The sequence below is a fragment of the Procambarus clarkii genome, chromosome 21, assembly GCF_040958095.1.
Source record: "Procambarus clarkii isolate CNS0578487 chromosome 21, FALCON_Pclarkii_2.0, whole genome shotgun sequence".
NCBI classification, from domain to species: Eukaryota; Metazoa; Arthropoda; class Malacostraca; order Decapoda; family Cambaridae; genus Procambarus; species Procambarus clarkii.
The window spans coordinates 8,448,333-8,461,895 of NC_091170.1; the positions used below are offsets into that span (position 1 = coordinate 8,448,333).

Sequence of the window (13,563 nt, forward strand, 5' to 3'; positions counted from 1 at the left end):
CACACGATAGGGGGTGGTGGACATGCAGACCCACACACGATAGGTGGTGGTAGATCTGCAGACCCGCACACGATGGGTGGTGGTGGACCCGCACACGATGGGTGGTGGTGGACCCGCACACGATGGGTCGTTGTGGAATGACTGCGGTTGGGCCTTGTTTCCCTCGTGCTGGAACGTTAATTTTGACGTTGTTTTTCAATGCGTTTATTGATTGTATCATCCTTGGGGCCAAGCACGATTTTTCTATATTCTTCACCGACCTCTATATTTTTCGCTGCCAGTTCCTTTCTGGCTTTAGCTGCCTCTTCCTGTTTGGCCTTTTCCTCCTCCCGTTGGGTCAAAAGCTTTTTATGTTCCTCAATAATCAAATGAATTTTGCTTATGACCTTTTCCAACATTTGTTTTTTATCCTTCAACTATAGCGTCTGTAAGAGACTGTTCTTTTGGCGGTATTGTTATCTTGACCGAAAAAGTCTTTTAAATTTCCTGGCGGGTTTTACTTTTCGGGCCTATCATGACCGGCCGGAAGTCAGGCGGGATGAATACTGACGATAAAACTTTTCTATTATCTTGACTTGTTCCATGGGCCGAGTTAAGAGGGTTTAGCGTCCTTTGACAGAGGGTATGGCGTCCTTTGACAGAGGGTATGGCGTCCTTTGACGGTTAAGAGGGTTTGGCGTCCCTTGACAGTTAATTATGAGGGTTTGGCGTCCTATGACGGTACAGGGGAGTTGGCGTCCATTGACGGTACAAGGGGGGTTGGCGTCGCTTGACGGTACAGGGACGTTGGCGTCCTTTGACGGTTCTAGGGGGTTGGGGTCTTGCACGACGCGGACATTAAGGTTTTAGGTTGGCCTCTTCTGTTTTGTGACAGGAATCTCACTCCCTCCACGATCAGTCATATTATATTTATTTTCTGTTGTCTCATTTTTTTTCTTCGGCCATTGCAGTGCTAGAAATTAAAGCCCGACTTGATGCTATTACTTTAGTCTTCTAGTTACAACTGATTAGCTTATGAGCCTGTCTCTCGTAATATTAAAGGATTGCAACCATTGATATCACAATCAATATGATGTGAACCCCGAGGTTTATAAAAATAGTTTTTTGTGGGTCGGGTCTCACACCTATAATTACCAAATGATATTTAAGTTCGTCAATGTATTACCTCATATCTCTGGCATTTGTATCTCTCCAAAGGCTGAATTACTCCAAGAAGGGGGCATTAGGTTGGTTTTGGAAACGTTGTTCAATGTCAACCAATATTTTTTGACTAGTTGTATATAAAAAGGGCTGCAATTGTTCCAAGTTTCAGTACTGCAGCGTAATTAGAAAGGGAGAATTTTTGTTTTCAACGACTTTTACACACTTTCAAGTCTGAATAAATAAACACACGTTTCAGATATAATTATTCTGTGACACTTTTCTGGCACATTAACATATAATAAAGGATATGTTGATAGATAATTTCCAAAACATCTTTAGTTTTTTTTTCTAATACAAATTTTCAAAGTTCTCTCCAAAATTATGCAAATATGTCATATTTATTGCTAATATAAAATCAATAAATGAACTTAGAGAAAAAATCTATCAACATCATTTAGAGAGCGAGTGCACAAACTGCACTATTATCATTACTGAATTACACAACACCATCATACATGGTATTCAAGTACACCGAGAGATGTATTCTGCTTTTTCGGTGTATATTCACTGAAGTTTACTTTATTCCTGAACTTTATATAGGAATACATTATACATGCTTGTGGGCCTGTAAGTTGACACCTCAGCCTTAATAACTCCTTCGGTTGAAATGCCTTAAAAAAAACGATACCAAACTCCAACAGTGATATATCAAGTGTCAACACCCTTCTCTTGGTCTCTTCTGCAGTGTGGATTTTCGCTCACGAGGTCTCCAGGAGGCAGGAAGTGGGAGCACGCGCGCCTCGGACATGTTCGGGGGGCGCGCCACCTTCCAGGAGCAGCAGAGCGGGTGGAGCTGGGTCCTGGTGGTCCGGGAGGTGGAGTTCAGTGACCAAGGAGAGTTTCGCTGCCGTCTCGACTTCCAGTCTTCGCCCACACACAACGGCAGAGTCCTACTTCGCGTGGTTGGTGAGTACTGATGTCTCGCCTGGAGTTAGTAGGGAATATATATAAATGTAGTTTGCCTTTTTTATGTACGTTTGTGTGTGTGTGTGTGTGTGTGTGTGTGTGTGTGTGTGTGTTTGTGTGTGTGTGTGTGTGTTTGTGTGTGTGTGTGTGTGTGTGTGTGTGTGTGTGTGTGTGTGTGTGTGTGTGTGTGTGTGTGTGTACTCACTTATTTGTGTCTGCAGGATCGAGCATTGGGTCTAGGATCCCGCCTATCTAGCCACCGGTTGTTTACAGCAATGACTCCGGTCATATTTCCCTATCATACCTAGTTTTAAAATTATGAGTAGTTTGCTTCCACAACCTGCTCCTTAAGTGCATTCCCTTTTTCCACTACTCTCATGCTAAACGAAAACTTCCTAACATCTCTGTGACTCATCTGAGTTTCCAGCTTCCATCGTTGTCTCCTCGTTCTGTTATTATTCCGTGTGAAAATTTCTTCTGTTTCCACTCTGTTCATTCCCCGAGTATTTTTTATGTTCTTATCATACTCCCTCTCCCTTGTTTTTTCTAGTGTCGTCAGGTTCAGTTCCTTCAGACGCTCTTCATACCCCATCCCTCGTAACTCTGGGACGAGCCTCGTCCGAAACTTTTGAACCTTTTCCAGTTTCCTTTTGTGTTTTTTTTCATATGGGGACTCTATGATGGTGCAGCATACTCTAAGACTGGTCTCACGTAGACAGTGTAAAGCGCTCTAAATGCATCCTTACTTAGGTTTCTGAATGATGTTCTAATTTTTGCCAGTATAGAGTACGCTGCTGTCGTTATCCTATTTATGTGCCTCATGAGTTAGATTAGGTGTTACGTCTACTCCCAGGTCTCTTTCTCGAATCGTCAGAGGTAGGTAGTTTCCCTTCAGTGTGTATTGTCCCTTTGGTCTCCTATCGCCTAATACCATTTCCATAACTGAACATTTGCTCGTGTTGAACTCCAGTAGTCATTTCTCTGACCATCTCTGCAACTTGTTCAAGTCCTCTTTGAGGATCCTACAATCCTCATCTCACACAACTCTTCTCATTAATTTTGCGTCAGCCGTGAACATCGAAATACAGGACTCTACTCCTGTAAACATGTCATTAACGTATATTTAGAATAAACCTGGTCTCAACACCGATCCTTGAGGTACTCCACTCGTTACTGTTCGCCAGTCCGACTTCTCGCCCCTTACCGTTACTCTCTGACTGCTTCATGTTAGGTAGTTCCTTACCCATGCTAGGGGCTTTTCGCTTACTCCCGCCTGCCTCTCAAGTTTGAATAGCAGTCTCATGTGCGGTACTGTATCAAAGGCTTTTTGGCTGTCTAGAAATATCCAGTCTGCCCATATACTTCCCTGTCCTGCCTTATTCTTGTTATTTTATCACAGAATTCTAGGAGGTTTTTCAGGCATGATTTCCCTTACCTGAACAGTGAAACACCGGCGTTGATGTTTGTTTACAAACCTAATGTTCTCTAGGTGTGAGACAAGTCTTAGCTTTATTATTCTTTCAATTATTTTGCAGGGGATGCTTGTCAGGGATACAGGTCTGTAGTTGAGTGCCTCCTCCCTATCCCCTTTCTTGAAAATAATTGGTACCACATTTGCCTTCTTCCAGCATCTGGGCAATTCTCCCGTCATAAATGACTCATTAAAGATCCTTACCAGAGGTACACTAAGGGCCGGCGCTGCCTCTTTTAGTATCCACGGTGATACTTTGTCTGGCCCAACCGCTTTAGTTGCATCCAGTGTTGTCAACTGTTTCATTACCTCCTCTGCTGTCACCTCTATATCTGATAGTCTTTCACCTAGGGTAATGTCCTCTAACAATGGGAGCTGCTCAGGCTCGGTTGTGAACACTCCATAGAAACTTGAATTCAGTACCTCGCAGATTTCCTTGTCACTTTCCGTATATGCCCCTCTATTTCCCTATTCTTGTCACTTGGTCGTTCACCTACATTTTCCTTCTCATATGGCTGTGTAGCAATTTAGATTGTTTTTCACTTTGATCGCAATATCGTTCTCATAATTTCTTTTTGATACTCATCTTATGTTGATGTAATCGTTCCTAGCTCTGTTGCATCTGTTCCTGTTGTCCTCTGTCTTTTGTCTTCTGTACTTCTTCCATTCCCTCCCTCTTCTCATTTTTGCTTCCTGACACTGTCTGTTAATCCATAGGTTATTATATCCCCTCCTACTTCTTGTCTTTATTTTTGGTATAAATCTCTCTTTGGTCTCTTTGCATTTCCATATGATTAGGTTCATCATATCCTGGACTGTTTTTCCTCTAATTTCTTCCTCCCACTGCACTTCTCCCAGGTATTCCCTTATCCTCTTGTAATCCCCTTTCCTGTAGTCAACTCTCGTTTCCCTGACCTCTTGTTCAGTAGTCATAATCTTAAGTTCCATCATGTAGTCAAAGACTAGGACACAATAGTCACTGGGTCCTAAGGGTAATTCATGTTCCAAATTCTCGATGGCTTCTACGTTCTGGGTGAAAATCGAGTCTAATAGGCTCGGTGCATCTCCTCCTCTTTTCTTTGTGTCTGCCTTCACATGATGTGTTAGGAAATTCCTGTCTGTAACGTCTACTAACTCTGCTCCCCACGTTTCCTCTCTGCCATGGGGATTCCTAGAGTTCCAATTGATCTCTCCATGATTTAGGTCCCCCATTACCAGCAGCTTCGCTCTCATTCTGTGAGCTAGTGTTGCTGCCTTCTGTAGTTCATCTAAACAACCTTGTTGTTGTCATCAAACTCCTGCCTGGGTCTTCAACTGTTTGGTGGGGGATTGTAGATCCCCCACAGATGTATTCACCTAGTAGTACTCACCTAGTTCTATTCATCTAGTTGTGCTTGCGGGGGGTTGAGATCTAGCTCTTTCGGCCCGCCTTTTAACTGTCAATCAATCAACGGGTATTTTGACACATACACACCAGTTGATTGACAGTTGAGAGGTGGGACCATAGAGCCAGAGCTCAATTCCCGCAAGCACAACTAGGTGAGTACACACACACACACACACACACACACACACACACACACACACACACACACACACACACACACACACACACAGGTCAAGCGGGATGATAAGACAACAGAATGAAGCTGGAAGAGAGGGACTGGACGAGTCATACATAGAGATGATTGCTAAGGCTTGAAAGGAAGTCAGTGGGGAATTGAAGGACCTGAGGGAAACTGTGTGTAAGCTGCAGACAGAACTAAGTGCAGCGCAAGAGGATATAAAAAGCCTAAAAACAGGCCCTCATCAGACTCTGGTCCAGGGAACCAACCCCCAGGTACCAGGAGATGTAGCAATGGCAGGGACCCCTACAATTGGCCCAACCTTTACTGAAATGCTGAAGAGCCTAGGAGCAATGTCCACAGTCAAGGAAGTTGTAATGAAAGCAGTAACCTCACAGGAGGAAGCTAGATGCACAAGCCAGCTAATGGAAAGGAAAAGAGCTGTAGTAGTGGTAGGTGTGAAGGAACAAGAGGGTTCCACAAGGAAGGAATCGAGGACTAAAGACAAAGCTGCAGTGGCAGGGATATTAAAGGAGATAGGAATGGAAGGGGCTGAACGAGACATAGAACAGTTTTTCCGGATTGGCCAGTACAACAGAGACAAAAAGAGATTGATCAATGTAGTATTCAAGAGCGAGGACATCAAAGAGGACATCCTAGTAAAGAAGAGCAAACTGATGTATGCAAGGAACTACAAAGAGGTATATGTTCAGAGGGACATGACCAGAGACGAAATAGTAAGGGCAGCAGATGCAAGGAAAAGGCGCAAGGAGAGGGAAGGGAGCAAGGGAACTTCAGCCTCCAACCCAGCAATCCCAGAGGGGCGTGGGGAACCCCAATCCAGCAACCCAGGAACCCCAGGGGGGGAAGCAACACCCCAGCCCACCACCCAATTGGGTCCCCCCCCCCTATCCCCCAGCACAAACCCTTCCTTGCCCCTGCACAATGCCCATCATGAAATCCAAATCCTCCCCCTCCCCTTACCCCAAGTATCCCCTGCATTCCCAGCCACAGATCTTCTTCCTGCCCCAAGCAGGCCTGAGCAAGACCAAAGCCATCTATCCCCCCACTCCACCTCCCCCCATACCCCTGTCAACTACACCACAAGAGGGCGTGCCCTCCCCCCAAGCAATCCCTGCCCCCTCACCCCCAGGACTTCTTCCTGCCCCAAGCAGGCCTGAGGAAGACCTATACCCTCCATCCCCCACTCCACCTCCCCCTGAACACGTGGCAACTACCTCAAAGGAGGATGAGCCTACCCAAGTAGCAATGACCTTGGAACAACTTCCTACACTTGTGAGGAGTGAGGGTGAAATTGGATATAAGAAAGTGAGCTTCAAGGTAATGTACTCAAACATTGATAGGATTACCAATAAAGCAAGTGAACTGGCAGAAAAGGTGCAAGAAGAAAACCCTGATGTAATGGACTAACGGAAACAAAATTATCAGGAGTCATAACAGATGCTGTGTTTCCAAAGGACTACTATATTGTAAGAAAAGAGAGGGAAGGGAGAGGAGGTGGAGGAGTGGCCCTGCTGATAAGGAAGGACTGGAGTTTTGATGAGAAGAAATTCCAGGCTGTGACGGATTCAGAGATTACATAACAGGAACTACAACAATGGGTGGACCTAAGATAATAGTGGCAGTCATTTACAACCCCTCCCCTAAATGAAAAAACCTGGACAGGAGTTTGATAGGAACAACATTGCAACCATTAATATAATAGAGAGAGCAGCTTCAGTTGCCTGCAGGAATGGCTCAAGACTCTTAATCATGGGCGATTTCAACCACGGAAAGATAGACTGGGAGAATGGGGACCCACATGGAGGTGCAGATACGTGGAGAGCTAAACTCTTGGAAGTGGCAACAAGGAATTTTCTGAGCCAGCATGTCAAGGAACCTACAAGAGTGAGAGGCAATGATGAATCAGCTAGACTCGACTTGATATTTACCCTGAATGAGTCAGAAATAAGGGAAGTCAAAGTTGAGGCCCCCATAGGAATGTGTGACCACAGTGTACTGACCTTTGAGTACTTAGTGGAGGTAGGGATAACCTATCCAAGGATCTGGATAGGAGGGAAATAGACTGAGGAAAATATGACGAGATGAGGAACTTCCTCAGGGAAATACCATGGGAATCAGAACTTAGAGACAAGAATGTGCAGGTCATGATGGATTTTGTCACCCAGAAATGCCAGGAAGCTGCAAACAGGTTTATCCCCGTCCAAAAGGAGAAAAACGAAAAACAACATAAAAACCCTTGGCTTAACCAGGAATGCAAGGTAGCGAAGCAACTGAGTAAAAGAACATGGAGAAACTATAGAAATAACAAAACACCAGAGAGCAGGGAGAGATACCAGAGGGCCAGAAATGAGTACCTCAGAGTGAGGAGGGAAGCAGAGAGACAGTTGGAAAATGACATCACGAGTAAAGCCAAGACCCAGCCAAAGCTGCTCCACAGCTACATCAGGAGGAAAACAGCAGTGAAAGAACAAGTGATGAAGCTGCAAAAGGGGAGAACAGATACACAGAGAATGACAAGGAGGTGTGTGAAGAACTCAACAAGAGATTCCAGGAGGTCTTCACAATAGAGCAAGGAGAAGCCCCTGCACTAAATGAGGAGGCGGCAAACCAAGCAACCTTGGAGGAATTTGACCTCACCAGTGATGAGGTCAAAAGGTATCTGCTGGAGGTGGATGTGACAAAGGCTGTTGGGCCTGACAGAATCTCACCATGGATACTAAAGAAAGGTGCAGAAGCACTAAGTGTGCCACTCTCTATGGTGTATAACAGGTCACTAGAAACAGGGGACTTACCAGAAAGTTGGAAGACAGCTAACGTGGTCCCAATATACAAGAAGAGTGACAGGCAAAAGGCACTGAACTACAGGCCAGTTTCCTTAACTTGTATACCATGCAGGGTGATGGAGAAGATCGTGAGGAAAAGGCTCGTAGAGCATCTGGAGGAAAATAACTTTGTAATGCACCACCAACATGGGTTCAGGGATGGTAAATCGTGCCTCACAGGTTTAATAGAATTTTATGACCAGGCAACAAAAATTAGGCAGGAAATAGAAAAGTGGGCCGACTGTATTTTCCTGGACTGCCAGAAAGCCTTTGACACAGTACTCCACAAAAGGCTGTTAAAAAAGGTGGAGCAACAGGCAGGAGTAAAAGGGAAGGTGCTCCAGTGGATAAAGGAGTACTTAAGCAACAGGAAACAGCGAGTAGCGGTGAGGGGGGAGACATCAGAGTGGCGAGATGTCACCAGCAGAGTCCCACAGGGCTCAGTACTTGGACCCATCCTGTTTCTAATATATGTAAACGATCTTCCGGTGGGTATAGCATCATTCCTCTCAATGTTTGCTGATGATGCAAAAATTATGAGGAGAATCAAGACAGATGAAGATAGACAGAGACTACAGGATGATATGGATAAACTGGAAGAATGGTCTAGAAAATGGCTGCTAAAGTTCAACTCAGGAAAGTGTAAGGTGATGAAATTAGGCGAAGGGAGCAGGAGGCTGAACACAAGGTATCATCTGGGAGGAGAAATCCTGCAAGAGTCAAATAGAGAGAAAGATCTGGGAATTGATATCCCTCCGAACCTGTCCCCAGAGGCCCACATACAAAGAATATCATCAGCGGCATTTGCTAGACTGGCCAACATAAGAACTCCCTTCGGAAACTTGTGTAAGGAATCTTTCAGAACCCTGTATACCACTTATGTAAGACCAATCCTGGAGTATGCAGCTCCAGCCTGGAGTCCATACCTAGTTGAACACAAGACATAGCTAGAGAAGATTCAGCGGTATGCCACCATGCTCGTCCCGGAACTGAGAGGAATGGGCTACGAGGAAAGGCTAAAGGAGCTGAACCTCACATCTCTGGAAAACAGAAGAGTAAGGGGAGACATGATAACCACCTACAAAATTCTCAGGGGAAATGACAGGGTGGACAAAGACAAACTTTTCAGCACTGGTGGGACACGAAAAAGGGGACACAGGTGGAAACTTAGTACCCAGATGAGCCACAGAGACGTTAGAAAGAATTTTTCAGTGTCAGAGTAGTTAATAAATGGAATGCTCTAGGAAGTGATGTGGTGGAGGCTGACTCCATACACAGTTTCAAATGTAAATATGATAGAGCCCAGAAGGCTCAGGAATCTGTACACCAGTTGATTGACAGTTGAGAGGCGGGACCAAAGAGCCAAAGCTCAACCCCCGCAATCACAATTAGGTGATTACAATTAGGTGAGTACACATGCACACGAACAAGGGAACACAGGTGGAAACTGAGTAACCACATGAGCCACAGGGACGTTAGAAGGAACTTTTTCAGTATCAGAGAAGTTAACAGATGGAATACATTAGGCAGTGATGTGGTGGAGGCTGACTCCATACACAGTTTCAAATGTAGATATGACAGAGCCCAGAAGGCTCAGCAATCTGTACACCAGTTGATTGACCGAGCCTATTGGGCTCTATCATATCTACACTTGAAATTGTGCATGGAGTCAGCCTCCACCACATCACTGCCTAATGCATTATCTGTTAACTACTCTGACACTGAAAACGTTCTTTCTAACTACACGGGCGCCGGTGGCTGTGTAGACAGCACGCTGCACACGTAATCCTGTGGGTCGGGTTCGATTCCCAACGCAGGCGAGAAACAATGGGCAGAGTTTCTTTTACCCTGATGTAACTGTTCACCTATCAGTAAATTGGTACCTGGGAGTTAGTCAGCTGCTACGGGCTGCTTCCTGGGTGCGTATGTGTGTGTGTTAGGGAGGGAGGAATTTAGTAATTATCTTATCTTGAGGTTATCCTGAGATGATTTCGGAGCTTAGCGTTCCCGATGTAACACGAGTTTGGGCTTCTCTCACTCTACTTCACTTCCTTCTTTGCCCTCTACCCGTATTCTTACTTTTTATTCTTTACCAAGGGACTCCAAAACTTTTACCAAAGCCAACTCCACGCCACGTGGTCCTAAGACGATTGACCGACTTAGGATTCTACACCCAGTATGACGTGACCTAGGCTTTGAACAAAACCCTAGAGTCGCCTCTACGCTGCCACCACCAGACCAGCAACACAGAGCAATGATCGAGGTCTGGATCGATCACGCTAATTAATCAACCTTGGGGCTTGATCCCCACTCAATGACCGTGGAAACTTAAGAGTGTGAAATTAATTCCACGGGAATGATTCGATGTTAGAATCGGCGCCCAATCCAACTCTTCCTCGTGTGGACCTCGTGACCAGGACAAGTATACACATAAAACACATGGAAACAATAAAATGCGAAATATTAACAAATTTAATTTATTAAAAGAAAAACTAAAACAAAATCTAAATATGTTCACTCCCTGTCACTTTAACACTCCCTACTTGACCTGAATGGCAAATGAGACTATTTCTATACATAACCATAGCAACTATACCTTGGGCGACCAGCTCTAGATGTTGGGCTGGTCTCGGGGAGAGGTAAGATGTTTGACCTCTTATCCCAGCTGCTCCCGTTTCCACACTGATCACTCCCTTGTCTGGTCTACCCCAGACAGAACATTGTATCCTTCCGCCTAGTCAAAGTTTTACCAAGTTACTAGCCAGGTTTAAGTTATAACAATTAACCTCTGTTGTACTTAATTGATCCAGACTGGTTGAATTATTTTACTGAAATTAAGTTACACAAACATCTACGGCAGAGGTGTTCCCGATCCCCAAAATGGTTAATTGAACTTTGAGAAATAATAGACATGTCAACCCTGCTGACCTATGACCGCCGGTCACTCCGCCTTACAAGTTAGATCTGATTCGTGACGTCACTGATGGTGACTTAAACTCAATAATTAGAATACTCTTGATATTGTATCCAGTACTATTATACAATACAATTTTAATGCAAAATGAATAAAGGCTAATTTTCTCTAAATTACTGAATACTATAGGATGATTCATTATACGCAGCTATGAACAAAGCGTCGGTTATTTCCACCGCGAATTCCCCTGGGGGTCAGGTTTCCCAGGTCACCATGCGGGCTCAGCTTCCCATTCTCTTTTGTCGATAAACCACTCTGGATAATTCTTACAACAGCCTAGTTTGTTACAACCCCCCCGCACAAGCACTTAGTAAACCTTGTTAATTTGTTAAAAATCACGAGGTTTAGTATCCAAACCCACAATTCAACTCATGCCACAAACAAAAGCTAACCTAACTAATAAAATTTGACAATTAATAGTCCAACATCATAATAAACATGTTCATATTTCATAAATTTCTCAGCTGTCAACTGACAGCAATCCTCCAATATCAGGAAACATACATCCTATCCTTACTGACATAGCTAAATAACATGGCCCTACTCTACCATCAAAGACTAGCTATTAAACTCTCTTGGCTCTTCACTAGCCAAGTCCATGTGTCCTCTAGAGCCGGCCACACCGTGCTCAAACAAACATTAAAGTTATAACTTCAGACTGAACTTTCAGTCATCCGGGAGCGTACTACGGAACTATCGGGTACACATCCGTGTACTAACCACTCCCCATCAATGTCAACCTTGACATGTTAAGGAACACACCTAATGTTTATTACATGTATCTAAAAAATATAAAACAAATTCCTATACTATATCACAGGTTTCGGCTGACTGTACAGCCAAGTGTTCTCACTCACTAGAAGTCAGTGTTTATATTGGTCCGCCTCTCCTGTGTTCAAACATTCTGCAAAAAATAGCACAACATAATTTTCCATGACCGTTTGTTCTGGGCTGAGACAATTACACAGGGGCTTCGATTTTGATTACTGACCAATTTATAGAGTAAAATTCATATATTATACCAGAATTATTTTAAATCTGTTTTTCAACATTTATAAAGTATTGATTCTAAATCTGTTTTTCAACATTTAAACAAAAGTGTCCAGATGTTCTTTACACAGATGTTCAGAGCCAACTTTGTTGTTTGTATCAATTGTTCATATTGAGTAAACGAGAAAAAAAAATCGATGCTGCTGGATGCTGAATGTAGTCGCTGACGATGACGGTGTCGATCTTGCTTCTTCTCATGTGTAGACATCAATACCTGGTCCTCTTGTACTCCCATCCGGTACTCTTGAATGACGACAGAGTGTAGTAGAGCTGAGTGCCAAGTGACAGCTGTAGAATACTGTTACTTCGGCCATTAATCTTGCTCTCGACAGTCCACACGCCTTCATATCAATCACAGTTCACACGGCAGCCTTGATGTTAAACTTGACGGCGCAGATGACCACAGCAGAACAGGACTGGATGTACCAACGGTGTCTCTTAGCAGGAGTGGTGTCAGAAGGTCGTAGAGGCGGGTTGCTTGTTTGCAGAACAGGTGAATCTCGTCTTCCATCATTGCTCACGTCATCTCAGGCGTTTCTTGATGTCACCAGGTTACTAGGCCGTAAACACCAACTGTGTATACCCTCGTACCGCCGACTTTAGGCCAAAGGAAACAATTTTGCGACCTTCTATTGGCGAGTCCCGGTACTCTGTAGGGAAACCGTGCCTTCCACCTGTGACCGCCTTACTTCTGCTTTCTTGTTACTTCAGATGACGTAATCATTAATCTTCCGGCGAAATTCTTGAGTACTGCTACGTGCTTTCCATTTCTTGACCTCTCCTCCAACACTGCTGGAATGGCTGCAGTCTTGATGACGCAGCAGGTGGGTAGTGGTGATCTCGAGACAGCTACCCCGGCGTTGTATGGCACCTCCGGTGACTGCTATATGTGGACAGCTCGCTGGCCCTGACAACCTCGTTAGTGACGTGAGGCGTCGGCCGGGTGACTCTTGGACAGTCACTCCTCCCCAAAGTAACTGATGTATGGGTTACTGGGTCTGGTGGGGGGAGGGCTTTGTGTAACGTGCCTCCCCCCTCGGTCTTTACAGACAAGGGTTCACGTGTGGCTGGAACAACTGGGTCGGTGTACCAATCAGACCTGGGAACAGACAGACACAACACAGCGGAAGCATAGATATACTCTGGGTTTGGTGGAGGTGGAACCCCAGAGCACGGTAAAAGTTGCTACCTGAGTCAAGTATAGACATAGTACATCTCATTGCCTTTACAGGAAAATCTAATGAATACTAAATTATACTAACCAAGGAAGTTACTTTACTGTATAGCGCGAGATCTCGTCACCATAGGGTGGCGAGACTGCACCTGACTACTGATGAGCGATGACAGAGGGTCATCCTCATCTTCTGACTCGTCGGTGAAGCCATGAGTCAGCACTGCTGAGTCAGGAACTAGACCCGCTGAAGGCAGTTCTAATTCCTCTCTAGCATGATAATGTTTCAATTTATTCACATGAATTGTCCTTTCCACCTGGTCCTCGAACACTCCCTTTATAACAAGATTAACCGGCCCCGCCCTTTTAATTACTCT

The 13,563-nt window shown here is 44.6% G+C and overlaps 1 protein-coding gene across 1 annotated transcript in view; it reads left to right on the top strand.

The window, feature by feature from the left end:
- The window catches only part of LOC123748436 (uncharacterized), a 283,872-nt gene that overhangs the window by 23,916 nt on the left and 246,393 nt on the right, over positions 1-13,563 (top strand). Inside the window, exon 3 of the mRNA XM_069328429.1 lies at positions 1,889-2,109. Within this exon, the coding sequence (XP_069184530.1) occupies positions 1,889-2,109 (221 nt within the window). The remainder of the gene's footprint in view (positions 1-1,888; positions 2,110-13,563) is intronic.